Source organism: Indicator indicator, chromosome 1, assembly GCF_027791375.1.
Source record: "Indicator indicator isolate 239-I01 chromosome 1, UM_Iind_1.1, whole genome shotgun sequence".
NCBI lineage: Eukaryota > Metazoa > Chordata > Aves > Piciformes > Indicatoridae > Indicator > Indicator indicator.
The window spans coordinates 70,467,402-70,487,440 of NC_072010.1; the positions used below are offsets into that span (position 1 = coordinate 70,467,402).

The 20,039-nt window shown below is 45.8% G+C and overlaps 1 protein-coding gene across 1 annotated transcript in view; it reads left to right on the forward strand.

Annotated features, from left to right (window-relative positions):
- Positions 1 to 769: 769 nt before the first annotated feature.
- Positions 770 to 20,039, forward strand: part of LONRF2 (LON peptidase N-terminal domain and ring finger 2) — a 32,366-nt gene continuing 13,096 nt past the window's right edge. The window contains exons 1-2 of the mRNA XM_054385931.1: positions 770 to 1,526; positions 16,326 to 16,444. Of these exons, the coding sequence (XP_054241906.1) occupies positions 770 to 1,526; positions 16,326 to 16,444 (876 nt within the window). The remainder of the gene's footprint in view (positions 1,527 to 16,325; positions 16,445 to 20,039) is intronic.

Below are 20,039 nucleotides of genomic sequence, written 5' to 3' on the forward strand. Positions count from 1 at the left end.
TTTTTTAATTTAAGAGAACGCACGTGTTTGATTTCTCGAGGACAGAGAAATACAGCCAAACAATAACCTGTAACACACTCTCGATCCACCCCGTGCGGTGGTGCGCAGGGGGGCTGCGCCCGGCAGCCGAGCGGCGCTGAGGCAGGGAGCCCGGCGCCGAGGGGTTCCCGGCTGCAGCGGAAGCAGTGACCGCGCAGGGCGGGAGAGGAGAAGCAGGGAGGGTGGGCAACCGCGGCGACCAGGCGGTTAATGCCGGACGCTAGGAAACGGGAAGGAAGAGGCTGAGTCCAACAGGAGCTGCACAGCGGAAACCCCCGCCCCCCGACTCCTGCATCAGCAGGCAGCCGCCGCCGGTGGGCCGGCCGGGAGCGCGGGCGGGCGGAGCGGCAGCGGCGGCAGCGGGCGGGCACGTGCGACACCGGCACCTGGCGGCAGCCGCCGGGCGGGCCCGGAGGCAGGAAAGTTGCGCTCCCTCCGCGCCGCCGCCCTGGGGGAGGGCGGTTGAGGAGGCTTACACAACCGGGCGCTCCTTACATAAAACAGGAGAAGGACCTGCGGGGGCGGTGCAAGCTGTGTGTCTTCCCCCCTCCATATCCTTCCCTCCCCCCCCCCCCCCCAAAGGGAGCCGCCCCCCTGCTGCAGCGATGTGACCCGCCCCCTTCCCTCCCTCCCTTCCGTCGCCGTCCCCTCCCAGGAAGAAGCCGGAGTCGGCAGCGCCGCGGGCCCGGCATGGAGTAGGGCGGCCCGGGGCCGGCGGCGCCGCGCGGGCATGGAACTGGGCCCGGGGCCCTGCGCGCTGCCCCCCGCCGCTGGGACCGGGTCTGCTACCGCGGCGGGGGGACCCTGCGCCGAGATGCTGCAGGTGGCGGAGGAGGCCTTCCGCGGCGGCAACTTCGAGCTGGCGGCCGAGATCTACGGCTCGGAGCTGGCGGGGCTACCGCAGCCCGAGCGGGGCCTGTGCCTCCGCCGCGCCGATGCGCTGGCGAGAGCCGGCCGCATGGCCGAGGCGCTGGACGCCTACGGCGCGGCGGCGCGGCTGGGGCGGCTGCGACCCGAGGAGCTGCGGGAGCTGGCCGAGAGCTTCGCCCTTAGCATCCGTGACAAGGAGCTGCGTCTCCCACCCTGGGGGAGCGGCGGAACCGGCGGCGGCGGGGCGGAGGGGGAGGGTCTGGGCGACCCGGCTTGCTGCCGGCCGCCCGAGCTCTTCGCCTGCCCGCTGTGCCGGCGGCTGTTGTGCGAGCCGGTGACCCTGCACTGCGGGCACACCCACTGCCGCCGCTGCGCCGAACCCGGCGACTGCGGCCGCTGCCACCGACTGCGCCGCTCTGCCGAGACGACTCCCACTGCCGCCTCGTCGCCATCGCCCGCCGCCCGCCCGCGGGTCAACGTGGTGCTGGGCAACCTGCTGCACAAGTGGTTCGGCACCGAGAGCCGGGCGCGGCGGCTCCGCGCCGAGGGCGACGCGCTGCGGGAGCGCCAGGAGCTGCCGGCCGCCCTGGAGAAGTACAACCAGGCCCTGGAGATGGGTGAGCGGCGCCGGCGGGGGAGGCAGGAGGGGGCGGTGGCGAAGGAGGAGGAGGGGGTGAGGTGGGGGTAGCGCTGCCCGCTGGCCCCTGAGCTGCTCCCCTCCCCCTCAGCAGCTGGGCGGGGAGGGATTTGTGGTGAATGGTGGGAGAGGGCACCTGGAGGAAGGTTTGAGAATGAATCCTCCCAGTGCGTTCCGTTCCCCACCCCTCCCCCCCCCCCCGCCAAGTGAATGGTTATTTTCGTTCCTCTGTTATTTTTGTCCTTGCTCAGAAGGTGCCTGGCGTTTAAGCTGCCTGCAGTCGATGACTCATTATGCAGTATTTCTGGAAAACCCGTTTTCCTATTTGTGGGGAAACCATCTTTTAGTAATAGATACGCAGTAGTGGCTGTGTTAAGCACGACCGCGGCATCGTGGAAGGAATTAGTGTATGGATCGGATTCACTCAGCTACACGTAGCCGAATCTTCAGCAAAACATAGCCTTTGAAAACACTTAATGAAATATAAATACACATAAAGGCTCAGGATTTTTTTTTATCTTGCACTGTGTGTAATATTCAAGATAAATCTGCATTTCGACTTGTGACGATCGCATGTCCGTGTGTCGAGTGTAACCTCTTTATAGGCATGCAGTATTTCTGTGTACAAAATATCCTCTGAAGAGCCTGGCTTTAAATAAAAATGGCACCGTCTGTCTTCCTCCTCTGCCAAACCGCTGGCAGCTTTAGTTTGTCAGAGCTAGGTTGTTTTCAGTCTCTGCGCCGACTAGTAGGTGGATCCTGCTCGCTCAGTTGTAGCCTTATAGTAATGCCTGTGTGCGTGCGTGCTTGTTTGCTCTGCAAGCGGTGGGGGTGGTACAACTCCATTAGTATCTGAAATGCCTGGAGAGAGGCACGGAGCTGGGAAGAGCCGGGATCTCAGCAAATCCCCCGGGATCTGCCACTCCACCATTCTGAGCGGGATAGATGTCCGGTTTAACTGAGGGGGAAAAGCTCAGTTGTGTTACCAAGGATGTAATCCAGTGGGTAAAGCTCTTCGGAAGACAAATGAAAACTGTGGTTCTTTTCTGTGGAAAAGCTCCTTCCCTAGTTTGAGTAACATTGCTTTTCTTGAACCTAGTTTTACGTCTTTGGATAAATGGCTGTGTGGGTTTTTTGTATTTTTCTGGCTGCAGCGGAGAGAGGCACACTGTTAATGCTAGTCCCTGATTTGCTTTCAGTTTTTGCTGCGGTTACCTACTAGGCGAGTGTGGTCTAAAACTACCACAGCAAGATAAGAGTTTGGGATAGCACAGTGTGCAGTCGCCTCTCAGTTGATGCTGGCAGTGGAAACCATTACTTCTGCTATTTATTCCATTTTTCCAGCTAGATGTGACAAGTTTTCAGTCCTAACGAGTCTGCTTGTAAAACTATTACATGATTTACTTGAAGTAATCCTTACTAAAGTAGGGCAGGACGGAGAGCCCAAGAAAGAAGGTGAAGCAGAGGGGAGGCTAAAGGCTCAATGTAGGTCAGTGGTAGATACAGCGAGTTTTCAGTAGTAGAGTAGTAATGTTTTGGATTCAGAGTCTCACTGATGGGAGAAATAGCATGTTGTCAATGAAAAAAGTCTTTCATGTGTTTTTGTAGAGAACTGTTCCTTCGCTGTTACTTCTGCTTCTTGCTGTCTGCAGGGGATGGAAGGAGAGGGAAGACTGTATCATGCTTACTGTGTTGCTAGTGTTCTTGCACAGCCTGTCCTTCCCACTCCTGTCCCTGTCCAGCTGTGGCTGCTGTGTTATGGTCTTAAAAAAACTTCCTGACAGTGTCCTTTCTGTCTTCTCTGATTTCCCTAGCACTCTGGGAATCTTTTTGAAAACTCTTGACTCTGTCAGTGACTCTAAAATAGCTTAATAAAACTTATTAAAAAATTCTAATTAAAAATAATAGCAGGTATCTTGTTAGCTTTTGAAATCCTGAAACCACAGACTGAACATGTAACTTCGGTAGTGGATCCAAATTCCTGTTGCTGAAGGGCAGCCCACTTCCCAGCCCTTCTGCTTTTTTCCTGTTTCATGCTGATGATTCTCACAGGTTGAACTGCTGTCTGAGCCTCATGCTCTGAAGTTCTTACTACATGCTCATCAGGTGCTGACTCTTGGCTTGCTGGAGTTGCTTTCTTGCTTTCAAGCCAAGTATCACAGTAAATAGGAAGAAAAAAATAGCTGAGTACTTTTTAAGCGTTAGCATGTGAGTAACTTGAAATGCAGGTGTTTAAGAATTCTTATGTGTGAGAACATAACTGCTTTATTTTTTTAACCTCCAGATACTTCTGTATTACTATTAAGAATCAGGGGTGTGACTATCCCTTTAATTTCTTTTTAGAGACTGAAGGTATGTGAACACATTGATTATGCAATTACTGTATAAGGTTAGCTAAAACTCCAGGTTTCTTGGTAGCTTGTGCAGGTCAGACAGATTTTTACTGGTGTTTCTTGTGGAGTACTTTTCTGCTCTGTCTGTAACAATTGGCTTTGTGTGATATAATAACTACAGCAAGTTTTCCAGTTACCTGTCACTTCTGGTTGCAGCTTTCTGTCTTCTGATTTGTGTTTTAGTTCTCAAGGCGCGCTTGAAGTCTAAACTACAAAAGGCACCCATCATATAGCCAGTACACTTATTTCCAGTGCCGTAATAGAATATCTACTCCTAATTTCAGGTCTCAGAAGAAGTTTGCATGCCTTCAGGTTGCCAACATTTTTCCAGTTGAACTAGTTCTTCTTGCAAAAACTTATTCTTAGCAAGTATATCCATCTTTTGTGCTTAACTACTGGATCTACAATGCCAACACTGCTCCCGTGTTTGCTCTGATAGACTCTGCTGTGGATTGAAGTGTGGTTCTATGTGGGATTTTTGTTGTTCTTATTATGAAAATCAGCTCTAATCTTTGATTACTCTAGTCCTCTTGAGGTGTCCATAGCTTGGTGATCTCTGCTATTTTAAACAAAGTCACTGGCTTTTTTTATTGCCATAGACATTGGAATAGATCCCTCATTATTGCAAAGTATCTGATTACCACAGCTTCAAAGCAAGCACATGTCAGGCTGCTTGAAAGGAAGCATTTGTTTCCAGCAGATTGCTCTTTGTGCCAAGCTTTTCGCTGTTTGAGCTATCATAATATCAAGTATTGTCCAAATTTTGCTCTCAGGGCTATTCCCCACACAGATGAAATTCAGAGAGCTGGGGTATCAGATGTAGACTTCCTCCCTGCTATCTCTTCTAGGCTGGTCTTCTGATTATATGAACTCTTAGATCAATTAAATATATATTAAATGCAGGTTTGGTTGGGGTTTTTTTTAGGGGGAGGGATTCGTTTGGTTGAGGGTTGTTTTGTGTTTGTTTTAGGGTTTTGGGGTTTGTTTTGTGGGTGGTGGTGGTGGGTTTTTTTTTTTTCCCTTTAGTTTGGGTCTTTTTTGTGCAGTGGGTGCTACTCTGATGGTTTTAAAATTATATGCCATACAGCTCAGAAGAAAACTGAGCTTTCCTTGGAGTGAGGGCCTACTTATAAGAAAACACACATGTAGAGTATTACAGGGTTTGGGTGACAGTGGCTCCTGTCTCTAGTGAGCATCTCTCTGTGGCCTTCTTTGTGTGAGGTCAGTTGTATAAGGTTTGATAAGGCCAAGTGCTGAGTCCTGCGCTTAAGCCACAACAATCCCATGCAATGCTACAGGTTTGGGGTAGAGTGGCAGGAAAGCTGCCCAGCAGAAAAGGACCCGGGGGTGCTGGTTGACAGCCATCTGAACATGAGTTAGCAGTGTGTTCAGGTGACCAAGGCAGCAAACAGCATCCTGGTATCCAGCAGTAGTGTGGCCTGCAGGAGCAGGGAAGCGATAATGCCCCTGTACTTGGCACTGGTGAGGCTGCACCTCAAATACTGTGTTCAGTTTTGGGCCCATCGCTACAAGGAAGACATTGGAGTGCTGGAGCAGGTCCAGAGAAGATCAACAAAAACTGGTGTAGGGTCTATAAAACAAGTCTTGTGTGGGAACTGGGATTTAGTCTGGAGAAGAGGAGGCTGAGGGGAGATACAATTTTTTTTCTACAGCTACCTGAAAGGGGGTTGTAGTGAGGTGGATGCTGGTCTCTTCTCCAAAATTGCTAGCAATAGGATGAGAGGAAATGGCCTGAAAATGTGTCAGGGGAGGTTTAGACTGGGTATTAGGAAAATTTCTTTTCTGGAAGAGCAGTCACATACTGGAATAGGCTACCCATAGAGGTGATGAAGTCACAACGCCTGGACTGCTCAAAAACACGTAATAATGGCACTCAGGGACATGGTTTAATGGCCACGGTGGTGTTAGGTTGGCAGTTGGACTCCATCTTACAGATCCTTTCCAACAATGCTATTATTTTACTGAGACAGCCTGTTAGTGTCCCGTGTCTTTCCTGTAAATAAGCCTGAAGATGCCTGCTCAGATAAAAAGCCCAGTGGTGCAGTCCTATGGCTCCTGTTGCTGTTTTTGTAATGGTTCTTGTTCCTGAGCTGTGTCAGCAGCTGCAGGTCAAAGCATTCTGTAAATTCTGCAGCTGGGAAAGGGCTGTGCACCTGCTGCATCCTCCTAACCCTGATTAAAATAAGCTTTTTCAGATGGGGAGGGATGGCTGTGCCCCAACTTCTGTGGCATAGTGAAGCAGGTGCTCACTTGCCTGCTATGCACTGTGCAATCTTGACTGGCTCCCAGCATAGTGGCACCTGTTGTATCTGGATACTGGCATGTCAGGATACTTTGCTTCTGCATAAGACATGTTGGCATCTGCCCGTAATGACCCACTACTGCAGTGCCCCTTTGGAATCACCAAAGCCTGAGGAGCATTGCTGTCCCTGGAGAACAGTAAAAGCTGCAGTGATTCCTTGGAGTGGTTGTGTTTACTTCTGGTGTGATGGGCTCTTTCTGAGCAGAAACAGGTTTCCCAGGGGGGAGGGGGTTACAGCTGATGCATGTAGTGCTCAAGTATTTTAAATCTTCCCCAAGGGGTTGCAGGAGATAAGCTCAAAAAGACCTTTAAAAGCAGTGGAGTTAAGGGTGCATATATGTGCAAAGCTGGGGCTTTTCTTCCCAAGCTGTCTTTGTAGATCTGTTTGCAGTGGGTAAGGAATGGTATGGGAAAGGCCAAAGAGAGGAGGTGAGTTTGTACTGAAATTGATGTTGCTTGAGAGGTAGTATGCTTGCAGGAAGATACTGCTGTCTGGGTGCTGGAGGTTTTTTATCTCACATCTGCTGGGGTGGAGAACCATGTGCTGACCCCTAATCCACAGGGTGATGTTTGGAGCATTGCTAAAACAAAATGTAAGAGATTTGGTGGGAGGATGAGGATCTTCCTCTCTTAGCCAGACTTTGCAGAAAGAGAGAAGTTTCTTACCATGAACTGGCCTGATCCAAAAGAAAGTGCTGAGTAGTGACATTAGGCTAATTTATTTTGTGGTCAAGCAATTCATGGAAACTTACTTGTCACCTGCCAAATTCTCCCTTTGTAAGAATTGAATTAAGAAGGTGGGCAGGCCAGGAGGCAGTAGAAAAGAGCTGGGAGCATCGGGTGCGCGAAGATGAGGTCTCAGGCTAAAATATGTCCGTTCACAAGCAGATGGAGTCTCTTAGGACAGTGTCTGTGGTGGTTCCTGTTTCCCAGTCTTGCTCACTGGAGTTACAGGTAGTGTGCTGGGGATTCACCTCCTCGGAATCACCATACCCTCATCATCCTCTTGCTGCTGTTTTAAAGGACTTGTGCTCATTAGTGATGCACTTGTACAGAAGTAGTGTTTAAAGAAAACTGCCAGGGAGCATCCACATGCACCTATAGGTAACTTGTGTGTGTGTTGCATACACTTTAACATTCTATTCTCTTGTACATTATTTCTAGAAGATTATTATTGGAAGATAAGGTCACTTGTCTTTTTGTGGTGTGGTGAAAATGAGTGACCCAATCTTCATTCCTCACAGGGTCTTGAGAATGCTTTCTGTTTTCCAGTAATAAAGATGTAAGTCTTTGATGTTGCACCAGCCATTTAAAAAAAAAAAAAAAAGTGTGATGCTAGACAGCTGTCATGACTCCTGGAACAGCAAATGGTTCAGTCATTTTAATAATTTATCAGAAGAATACTTAATTTTGTAGCTCCTAAAGGAAAACATGAGTTGCCAGTGGAGAATGAGAAGTAGTTTTTTTAAATTGTGTGCCACAAAACATGGTGGATGCTTGCTGCTTGGAGGATTTGTGCTAAAAAAGCAATTCTGTAAAAGTGCCTCTTGGAATCTGTCTAAAGTGTGTCTCCAAAACCTGTTTGTTCTGTTTTACAGGGCTAGAAAAATGTGTAGAAGTAGGAGTCAAGGCTAGAGACTGTTGGCAGTAGTCTGAGTGTTATTTTTAAACTTAAAATCTTTTGCAGACTTCTGTCCCTCAGCCCCCTCCCTTTTTTAGTGAAGTAGTACTTGAAAATAGTAGTAAATACTTCATATATGACACCACTGGAAATGTGTCAAGTGCTTTGGAACAGAAGCGTGTATTACTCCTGATCTGTAAAGAGCTTGCAGTGGAAAGCTCAGATCCTGTAGTTGGATCTCTGGAGTTTTTGGGGAGGGTCTGTTGAAAGCAGGGGTTGTATGTAGCTGCAATATGAGGGCAGTGGTGAACAAGAGACTTATCTATCATGGGCATGAAGGGGAGAAGGCGTCGTGCTGTACAGTAGACAGATATTTAAGTAGTTAGCGTCACACATGTAACTTAGTTATGTACTGCTTGAGATAGGGTGACACTTCCCCCTACCCCTGCATGTATGTAACCAAGATGTAATTTCCTATAAATAATTGAACTGTTTCAGCATCCTAGAGACCAAACTATGTATAAGAAAGTGAAGAATTTTTGAAGTCTCTTCAAACAGCATATTCTTTTTCTTTTCTTGTGTAGTATAACAAGATGCCTTTTGCTTTTGCAAGAAGACATTTGCAGAACTGACTTGCGCTTCCTTGTCTCAAAATTAGTAGGATACTGCACCACTCTTTCTCCAAACGCATTAAGTGATTTGCTCTGTTTGAGGACAGTAGTGAGGCAATAACTGAGAAACAGGTCCTTCTTGCATTGTGCAAAGTTAGAAATTCTGAGCTGAAATGAGCTTTAACTGAAAAAACAGAAAGTTGTAGAGAGCAAAAGAGTAACTGATAGAAATGTAGTTTATGTACTCATCATGACAAGTATGGTAGCTAGGTTATTGCTGGTAAGATGATATTATGATAGAATATTTGACTGTAAAATGATCGTGTTAACTATGATCATGGCAGACCTGCTTGGCTGGCCCCACCTGGCTGTGACGGGAGTCCTTGGCATATCTTTGCAATCACATGTTCATGTGCACCTAGCACATCTCTTTATGTTTCTTTGGATGGTGCTTTGGGGATTAGGCAAGGGGCTGACCTCATGGGGTGTTCTGCTTTGTTTTTGGAAGCTTGCATTCATATACATTCATGCTTCAGTCTGTAGGCACCCTGGTTTGGGACAGTCACTGTACCTGCTGTTTGAGAGCATACTTCAGCTCTGACTGGGGCTTTGGTATGAAACCTTACTCAAACCCTGAACTAAATGCTGGGAAAACAAGCATTGAAAACAAGTCACATTTGTGTACTCAGTAGTTGTATTATACTAATACAAAGCAGCCGTGGGTGGGCTTTGATGTATGTCACCCAAGTGTCCAAAGGGTAGAGTGGGAACTGAAAATACTGGGAGGATTCATAGTATTTTATCTGGAAAGGGAAGCATGCATATACAAAGTATTGAAAGATTAGGATTTGGATATGGTCTAATTGCACTTAGCTCTAATGCTGGGATGTTCTTGAATTGAGGACTTCTGCTGTACCGTGCAATTCATCACTCTGGGGGTTTGTAAAGGTGGTTATCACTGGCTTTGCAGTTGCAGAAATGCAAACTAAACTGTAGGTTAATGTAATCGGTCTTGGCATGAGACCAAGTGTTGTACCTCTGCCTCATGAGGCTAGAGGTGAACACAAAAGCAAGGGCTCAAAGTTAGCTGCACCTTTTTTGTTGCAGCTCTTAATTCAGGTAGTATATAACTTCCCTTCCGGTATTTCTGTGGAGTAATGAGGGGAGTAGTGATTAGCTGTGCTTAGCAGTGATGACAGTCCAGGTTTATGACAGATAGCAGCTCCAACATATGGAGCTTCCTAGCTGAGAACTTAGTGAATCTGAAACAAAGCTACTGGGAATCCTAAACATTTTGTCCAGCACATGTAAAAACCCGTGTTAAGTCAGGGCTTTTGAACAGCAAAATACCGAGGCCCAGAGAGAAGTTACTTCAATCTTAAAATTGTATACTCTTAAAGAATAATCCATCTGATCTGTTGCCAGTGTGTGTTCCTTCAGTCAAAGTGAATAATACAATGGAATTTCTTGACGTCCCCCAGATCAGAGAGCACCTAGTTAAGCTTGCTGCAAGGCAAAGCAGCAAGTAGGTGAAGGTTCTTTATCTTTGGGTGGGAAGGCAAGGGGAGCACTAGAGCCTTAGTTCTGCTAGTGAAGTGATGGCTGCAGTTTTTCTGCTCTAGTTTAAACAGATCTTCTCTGGCTTTGTTCTTTTTCTCCTCCTTCTTGTTTTCTTCTTTTCATCTTGGTATGATTTGTGCTTAGATTGTGTGTAGTCAGGCATGGATCACCTCTAGCTGCTTAGTGCAAACAAGCCATACTGGGGCTCTGAAGTGTGACTGAATGATCTTCTTTGTGGAGGTGATAGGAGAGAAAACTTTGTCAATGGACACTTCTGAAGGATGAAAACCAAAGAAAACTATTTAACATTTGCTTGAAGATAAAATAAAACAAATAGAGCTTGATGGCAGATTCCATCAGGGGAGGTGATGCCTTTTACTACACTGGCTGCAGGCAATGTGGATGAGAAAGGAGCACAAACCAGCTGCTTGCCTGGTGGCCAGATTCTGAGCAGAGGAGTGATGGTGTCTTACCCTCTCCTTGCTGCAGCCTATTTCAAGAGCTACTAAACTCTGCTGGTATGTCTGCCAGCATCGATCAACTGGTGGAAACAGTTTCTGCGTTTGTCTGCAGAGTACTGTTAGCAGGTGCTTGCTTGGTTGTCATAGTGGAGGAGTGCTTTGTTGCAAGAGTGGGCATATGGAGGAAGAGTAATCTTTTTCCTAGCATCCTCTGTGCACTAAAACTTCTTGCATGCTTCCTCTGGTGTCTAAGGTTACTTCTGAAAACAGCCAGTGATGTAAATGCAGGGAGGAAAAGCTGTGATGTTCAGATTATTTTTTTTTTTAAATCCAATTGTGAATCCAGTTAAAGTGGTCTTGCTGATTGTGCCTATACTACACCATCATGCTAGTTTTGGTTAGGATAGAATCAATTATCAACACAGTAGCTAGTATGTGGCTGTGTTCTAGATTTGCACTCAAAACAGCTGATAACACAGGGATGTTTTCATTATTGCTGATCAGTGCTTGTACAGTCTCAGGGCATTTTCTGCTTCTAATGGCTGCCTGATGATGCGAAGAAGTGAATTAATTCCTTGTTTCACTTGTGTGCAAGGCTTTTACTTTACCTATTAAGCTGTCCTTATTTCAACTCAAGTTTTTTTTTTTCTACTTAAACTGTTTTGATTGTCTCCACCCCATTGCTTTGGGGAGTGAGGGAGCAAGTAGCTGTGTCATGTTTAGTTGTCAGCTGGGGTTAAACCATGACATCTATCATGTTCGTTGTCCCTCTAAGTCAGTTTTGGGAACCTGACTCTGGTTTTCATATTTGCTGTGGAATAAAGCTTGATTTGAATGTCCTGAACTTCTTACTACTTCTGTCAATTTTTTTAAGTGTGCTCTTTCTTCTGCACCCTTCCACCCCCAACCAAAAAACCCCTGTGAATCCATTTTTTGTGTGAACTTGTCATATTTGCATGAAGTCTGCAGGAGGAAAACTAGCTTGCTATTCAGTCCATTTCCAAACCTTGCTAATTTCTCATTGAAATAAAAATATTTCATTGTATTTTTCAAGCTTTTGAAAAGATTTTCAACACTGAACTGCTCAGAATTGAATGTGTAATGTAACAAAGCAAGCCAAATTTCTTTGTCTCTCTAGGGACAGCACTTTCTTTAAAATGTGGGAAAAATTTTCCCTAAAGTCCTTTGCAGACTGACTCGTACAAGCAAGACTGAAAGGTATTTTTGTGATGACAGTTTCGGTTCTGCTCAGGCATTCAGAAAATACGCTTAGGATTGAAACCTATTTTAATAAAATATGCTTTTCTAGGAAGAAGTATTAAATAGTTCTAGCAACTTCAGATTTGATCTTTCTGTACTGAGTTCCTGGAAGAAATCTTCGTGGTAGTTACAGTAAAACTTTTATCATCATCTATGCTCAGTATAGTAAATCCTCTTAATTGCTCTAATTCCTATCCTGGCAGTAGGAGATTTTGGGGAGCAGCACAAGTTCAACTTGGCCTAGTTGAGGATGTTCCTGCTGACTGTGGGGAGGTTGGACTGGACCTTTGGACATGTCCCTTCTGGCCCTGACCATTCTATGATTTTAAGTGGTTTGGGCTTATTTATTGTTAAATGTTGAATGCCTGGGCATATCTGCAAGATTAATTTTGGATGTTAGCTTCTGCATCAGTAAAAGCTCAATCTAACAAACATCTACAGAGAAGTGCAAAGGTGGTGTGAGTGGAAAGTTAATAAATTTGAGGCTTTCAGCCTCACAACCACACTTTGGGGTAGGCAATACTTTGTGGCCCCAAGGAGGGTCCAGGAGGGAGGGAACCACCAAGCCCCTCAATCCAGGTGGTGTAGAGATACCAAGTCCTTCCCCTCTGGGCACTGCTGTGACTGGTATTTGTGTGGTGCCATGAGATTATGGTTGGGATGGAGGGAGCTGCATGGGAAGGCTCCCAGGACCTGCAGCTCTGAGGAAATCTCTGTCCCAGCTGCCTGGAGCTGCAGATCCTGGGAGCCTCAGCAGCTGCATCCCTGATGTGGACAAGGACATAAATTTTGCTGTGCAGCTGCAGGCTCCCAGAAGAGTTTTAATCAGGAAATGCCATCTGCTGGTATTGTGGAAACAACAAAATATTCCACACTTTTTTAACATTTGGCCTAAAATAAGCCATTTAATAAAATAATTTTTTTTTCTTGTAGTTACTTACTCTGTAGCTGGATACTCACTTCACAGTTCCACAGGTACCTTAAGTTGGAGTCAGCCAACTAATGACAGGGTTCCACTGAGAGAGACAGTATGAAGTTTCAGTGTATCTAGCTGTGCCTTGGGATCAGTCATGGACCATGCTGGGATGGTCCTACCAGCAGCAGGAGTCTGGGAACAGTGTGATGTAATTACAAGTTGGGCATAGACCTTTTGAGTGTTTGGGCTGTGCTGCCGAGTGGAATTACTGCGAATGGAGGCAGCTGGGCACCACTGCAGCTATGGCATCTCATCTTGCTAAGTCATCTCCCTATAGAATACTTGTTATACTATAATCTCGTAAATATGACTCTTTGGCAAAGCTGTCGTTTGCCTTTTTCTTACCCTCTCTCTCTGCCCCCTCTCTAAACGTTCTTTGCCAGTTACTCATTAAGATGGGTCGCACCTTAGACTTTCTGACTGAGACTCAATGAACAAGAGGTACAACTTATGAATACACATAGCTTTTTCTAGTTTGCCTTGGGGTTGCTTTTTTTCAGTAGGTTATTTCCCCTTCATGTTGTTAGATCTTTTACACTTTGCTTTGGGAGAGCTTGCAGCCTTTGCCACACCCTTGTGTTCTATGATGACTTTTAGCTTAAAACTTTACTGGTGGAGACAAGATCCTGAAAAAGAGCCAATGAATATATATGTTCTCTCTCTGAGCCTGCTGAATTTAGGAACTATGCTGAAAAGCATGAAATATGTGTAGTAGTGAACAGAAGCAGGAGCTGCCTTGTCTGCCCCCTAATCTCCCACTGCTTCCTTTCCCCAGGGGTGTAAAAAAAATACCTCACCCAGCACTCTCCCTGGCTGCTGAGGAACCTACCTTTGTGTTTACCTCTATCAGCCTACTGTAAACAAATGCCCTGCAGCAGATATGATGATGGAAATGCATAGTCATTCATAGTCAATCCAAACATAACATTGTGCAAATGGTAGCTAATTTAAATAATTTCATAATTAAGCAGCTCTTTAAAAAGCTGGATTTTGAAGATCTTAAGTTGTTTTCAATTTCATTTAACTAGCAGTCTTTTTAAGAATTGCCATCTAGAAATATGGATCACAGTAGCAGTCTGCTTGTGTAATAACTAAAAAAAACCAACAACCAACCAACCAAAAAAAGAGCTCACAAAAACACACAAAAAACCCAAACCAAAACAATAAAAAACCCAAGACAAAATCAACCAAAGAAATCTGCACAGAACCTCATGGTGTGAACTAGCTTTTACAGAGCTCCTTGTTTTATATGTAGGCTCTATCTGTCACAGTCAGGGACCAGTGGGGCAACATCACCCCTGGTATGTCATTCTGCAGTTAGTGTATCTGGCATCAGTCTGTGCTACAGCCAAAAAATGCATCAGTCTTTGCTGCTTTTTTTCTTTCACATCCCATGTCCTGGCACTTGTGTTTGCGTGGCGGTACAGTGAACCACTTGAGAGGAAACTGATCCTCTTAAACCCTTTTATTTACTTGTTTTTATTGGATTAGCTTTCAGACAATTGATTCCTTGCTCTGGTTCTCTGTGTAACCACGCAAGCCTGGTGTGCTGCATAAGCGCTAGTGTCAGCTCAAGGAAGGGGAGGAGGCCAGAGTCAGGGCAGAGGGTGATCTTGGGTCATCCCTTCTGGTAGGTGCTTGAACTTAATGAATGGTGGCACCTGCAGCAGTTTTGTGCTTAATCACAGAATATATCTGGTTGGAGGAGACCCTGAAGATCATCCAGCCCAACCTTTGACCCAGTACTGAAGGGTCAACACTAAACCATGTCCCTAAGCGCCAGGTCCACACACCACTTGAACACCCCCAGGGATGATGACTCCTCTGCTGCCCTGGGCAGACCATGCCAATGTTTGATAACTCTTTCAGTGAAGAAGTATTTTCTAATACTGTGCCTAAACCTCTCCTGGTGCAGCTTGTAACCATTTCCTCTAGTCCTGTCACTTGTCACCAAGGAAAAGAGGCTGGCCTCCTCCTTGCTCCAAGTTCCCTTCAGGTAGTTGCAGAGAGCGATGAGGCCTCCCCTCAGCCTCCTCTTCTGTGCATCCTTGTGCATGTATATGTGTTCCCAGACTTTGTGTGAGAAACATGCTCTTGCTGAGAACATGTTTAGGATGCTCGAGCTGAAGCAAGATGTAAACAGTGAAGCCAAAGCAGGGTGGAGAGAGTAGGAGATGCATGGAAACAAGAACCCTGTGTAGGGACATGGCAGGAGATGACACTTGCAGCAGCAGTCTTGAGAAAGCTAGCTTGGAGGTGTTTAAAATTTGTAGAAATAAGGCAGTGCTGTCTCTCAACACGCTTTGCAGCTTTTTTAAAGTTCAGTCTTGGTTATGACAGCTTTAACCAGCTCGTGCTTCTGTATGGGTTACTGCATTTAGCTGCCACCATCTGGCAGCCAGCTTCCAGCCCTCCACTGGTCTCTCCAAGCACATGAAGGTTGCATGAGCAAATCACACCTCAATCTCACCTCCTCAGATGAGATAAGTGCTTTATCAGACAAAGGTAGAGTGTTGTTTGGGGCTTACTGTGTTTTTGAAAGGCTGCTGATGCGGCAGCATCCTTCTGGTCAAACTGGGGAGGCAGAGGTGGGAGGGGTGGAGAATTGGCTGTATCATCAGAGGCATGGAGTGATGGCTAATGGCTTGAGTGTGCATCTGTGGCATTGCTCAGGTGCTGGTAATGGGAGTGACAGTTCAGCACCTTATTAAAATCCTCTATGAGTGAGCAGAGGGCACCATCAGTAAGCTTGTGATACCAAACTGTGGGAGGAAAAAAGCAGTTGATGTGCTGGAGGATAGGGCTCTTATTCAGACTCACAGCCTGGGCCTGGGCTGACCAATCTTGCCTGCTTCAGGCAGAACAGAATAACCCTGGGCACCAGGACTGGCTCTGCTAGACAGCAGCACTGCAGAAAAGACCTGGATGTCCTGGTCCTGGACAAGCTGAATGTGGATCAGCCAAAGTTTTTTGTGTGGTTCTAAGAAATTTTATGGTGGAGGAAGATACAGCAATCTTAAAATACGTTACAGAGACTTTAGAAAAGGACAAAATAATTATGTTGGCGATGTTCATAACTCATTCAACCAGAACAATTCATGAATGTGTGGGTATTGAGGCAGTGTGTATGATCATGAGAGGTTTGCCTGTCTGGAGGAGGGCAAAGATAAAGAACTGAGAACTGGATATGAAATTCAAAGGCTGTATGCGTATTTCTGTATGCATTGTTTTAGCTGAAGTCCTGCTCTGGTGATTTCTTTCAACTAAAGCCACGCTGTGAGCAAAAATTCTTAAAGCTTTTTTCTTTTTTTACTTACAATGCTCTGTAAGCAAGGTGAGAGAAAGAGCAAATGGCATACTGCATGTGAATGTGATAAAACACAGGTGTGAGGGGAATATGTTTTAAGAAAGAAGGAAGGAAGAAATTGCCTTTTCTTATTACAGGACAGTATGGATGTAACCATTGTGCAATAGTGCTTTTAAAGTTACTCTGGAAACTAAACTAGGTTACTGTATTTAACACATCCTAGTGCTTCTTTTAATGGAGTTTCTTGCAACCGCTTTTGTTTTCCAGCTCCTTGCAAGTGTTCACTAATAGCACAGCGAGCAGAGCTCTGTACGTTGATGAAGAACTACCAGCAAGCTCTTCACGATGCAGATGTCCTCTGCCGAAATAAACCCAACTGGCCTGCGGTACAGTGCTTGCATGCTATAAAGATACAAATGAAAACTCTCTGTTCTTCAGGTGGCTTCTCTCTGTGCTGGGGACACAGTGCTGCTGAGCGTGTTGCTGGGAGAACATTGAGACATTAACAGGGCTGGAAATGTTTGCTAAATGCTAAATTACTCACAGGACAAGTCCTGTGTGTCTCCAGGAGGTGGGATTTCAGTGGTGGGCAACTGATAATATGGTTTCATTTGTGCTGGTGCTCATTGATCTGCTAGGGCCAGTGCTGCAGCCTGGCAGCAAAATAGGGTCTGTGAGGTTGTGGTGGCCAGGGATGGCTCTGTAAGTCTCTGGGATGGTGTGTTCCCAGGAAGTGGGTGGCTTTGATGGCGTGCTAGCCAATGTGTCTTTCTAAGGAACACCTCAGCCTGTATTTCATTATTTATTTAGTTATTTAGTTATTATCCTATTAATACTTAAGAGTTCATTTCTGTGATTCCTACATCACTGATTCATAGAGGGGGCTGGGATGGGTTTTTTTCATAACAAAAGGAAACACTGGTTTATGAGCAGTCTGAAGTGAGTATCAGAGATGTTATGAGAGAAAAATGGAAGAAGCATGTGGTGCCTGTTGTTACTGCTAATTGCCTAAGGCTAGACTGAGTGTCTGACAGCTTGCCCCACCTAGTATTACACTTCCAGTCAGTCCCTCACCCATCAGTGGCAAAAACTGCAGCACAGGTTTGACCAGGTAAAGCCCCTGGGGGTGCTGCCTGGAGAAGGGGTAGCACAGGGAATTGGGAAAGGATGTTAGACAGACCTTGGTTTTCCTGTGAAGACTGATGAGATGTTGCATGAATTTCTTGGTCTGCCTCAGTATGGGAGGCTGCAGCTACTTCTCTGGTTCCAGCTGGGGAAGATGTGGGGCAAGCAGAGAGGTGCTGTCTAGTTTCTGACAGGTTAGGTATTTGTCTCTGAAGGCTATCTGTCTTGTCACCCATTAAAACCTTTCTTGTTTGAAGGCAGTTCATAATCTTCCGTCTGCCTCTAATTTCCCTTTCTGTCTAGGATTGTTTCTCATTAAGTCAGGAATACATCTGGGGTGGCATGGGCTGGGTTTCCATGCAGAGGGGAGAAAGATGAATTACACATATTTGCACGTTTTCTTGAAGTGTCTTCTCTGTTTGCATCTCTGTTTGAATCCATGGAAATGTGATGCATGTCAGTTGTAGGCAGATAGAGATTTTGTTAATCACATCTCTGAAGAACACTAATTGAAAGTGAAATTTGTCATTGTGACATAACCAGCAGTGTCACAGACGTATTTCACTTGTGCTTGCATGTGAGAACTTCCATGTGCTGATCCAGAATCCATGTTCTCTAGGAATTTGTGTCATTTGCTTTGTTTTCTGTCTTGCAGCGTCTCATACAGTGGCAGAGATTAGCTCAAACATATGCCATGAAATTAAAAAAAAAAAAAAATAGCTTACCCTTCAGTCCAGCGCTTGTAAGGGCCATGTGAAACTGGGAAAGGTTAGGTGGCAACAGTAGTCTCTGCATTGTAGGGTCTTCCAATCCCTAACTTCTGATGTGGGATATTTAAGTATTTTCCCTGTAGAAAGCCCAGCTCAGCCCTGCATTGCAGCTTGGGTAAAGAAATTGCTCTTGCAGTTCCAAAGGATGAGACCACACTTCCTGAGTGGAGTAAACTACAGTGATGTTGGGCATATTGGACCTCTCTAAAAAGGTTTTAGAGACTGTGCAAACGTCAAGAAGGTCAGGATTAGCCCTCTTTTTACTGTATTCAGGAGAAAGAAGAAAGTATCTCACCTTGAGATACTGATGTGGGTTAAGACTTCTTGTTCAGGTCACCAAATGGCATGTCATGCTAGATGATATGGTCCTGCAAGGAGGTTGGACTCAAAGGTCACAATGATCCTGTGAGCACAGTATCACAGTACATTAGAGGCTGGAAGGGACCTCCAGAGATCATGGGGTCCAACCCCCCTGCCAAAGCAGGGTCACTTAGGGTAGTCCACACAGGAATGCATCCAGGTGGGTTTTGAAAATCTCAAGAGAAGGAGACTCCACAACCTCATGAGCAGCCTGTTCCAGTGCTCCATCACCCTCACTGTAAAGAAGCTTCTCCTCATGTTGAGGTGAAATCTTCTATGCTCAAGCTTGAACCGTTGTTTCTTGTCTTATTTAGTGCACACCACTGAAAAGAGCCTGCCCCCCTCCACTTGACACCCACCCCTCAGATATTTATACACGTTGATGAGATCCCCTCTCAGTCTTCTCTTCTCAAGACTAAACAGCCCCAGGTCTCTCAGTCTCTCTTCATAGGGGAAGTGCTCAAGTCCCCTAATCATCCTTGTGGCTCTGTGTTGGATTCTCATTAACCTGCCCTATGCGGTGCCCATTACCTGCTTGTGGTCTAAGCCTCCTTTTTTTCTGACAGCAGAAAGTTAAGGAGCTTAACGAGTCTCAGTTTGACAGGCTATACTGAGAGAGTGAGGGAGGTACCTGCCCAGGAAGATTGTGATACCAGATCTTTTGGTATTCATCTGAAAAATAGAAAACTGTATCTGCTTATCTAACTAATCTCTTCGACTAGTGAAAATGTACTTTCAGCACAGCCTAGAGATAGTCATGTGGATCAGAGGTTCACTTCCAGAGCACACTTTGTAATAAATACACTTGCTCATTAGCAAGAGGCAAATTAAATCCACACTTTTTGTTGTTGAGGAAGTAACTTTTGTAGTCAGATTTGAATTACAAATCAGTATCTGCAGGGAAAGTCAAAGGTGAGGCATTCTTCTGCTACAAATAACAAAGTAGGACTTGTCTCTAAGCTAACTGCCATACCCATTGTCCATAGATGTGTTTCTCTAGGATGTAGGAGAGGTAGGACGGGCTGAAAGGTTTTATGTTAAGTATTGGTAACTTGCCTTAAATTCATAATGTTGGTCTTTTCTAGCCAAATTGGTGAAAAATCATCTCTGTCCTGGTAATTTACTCAGAAGAACTGGAAGTATCCTGAACCTGAAATATTTTGCTCCCTCAGCTGTTATTTCCAGCCTGCCTCTTGCCTCTCAGAAAAGCTGGCTTTTCCATGCAGCTTTGCTACTGTTAAGTTGGGGAGGGGCTTTTTCCAAGGGTTTGTGATAGGATGAGTGGGAATGGATTTAAGCTTAAGGAGGGTAGATTTAGACTGGATATTGGAAAGAAGTTCTTTACAGTAAGGGTGGTGAGACACTGGAACAGGCTATCCAGGGAGGTTGTGGATGCCTCTTCCCTGGAGGTATTCAAGGCCAGATTGGATAAGGCCTTACCCAGTTTGGTCTAATGGAAGGTGTTCTTGCCCATTCCAGGGGTGGGAGTTTGAACTAGATGATCTTCAAGGTTCCTTCCAAACCAAATCATTCTATGGTTCTGTGAAGTTTGCCCTGGTGTGTGAAACAATTCTGTGGTATGTTGAGCCCAATAAGATATGTAGTAGTCTTGGTCCCTGGAGAGACTTGAGCCTCATTCTACATCAGAATTCCCCCTTGAGGAAAAGAGCGGTGTCTTTGGCAGGGAATGATGCAGCAGTGGGTTTCAGGGAGATGATCTTTCAGA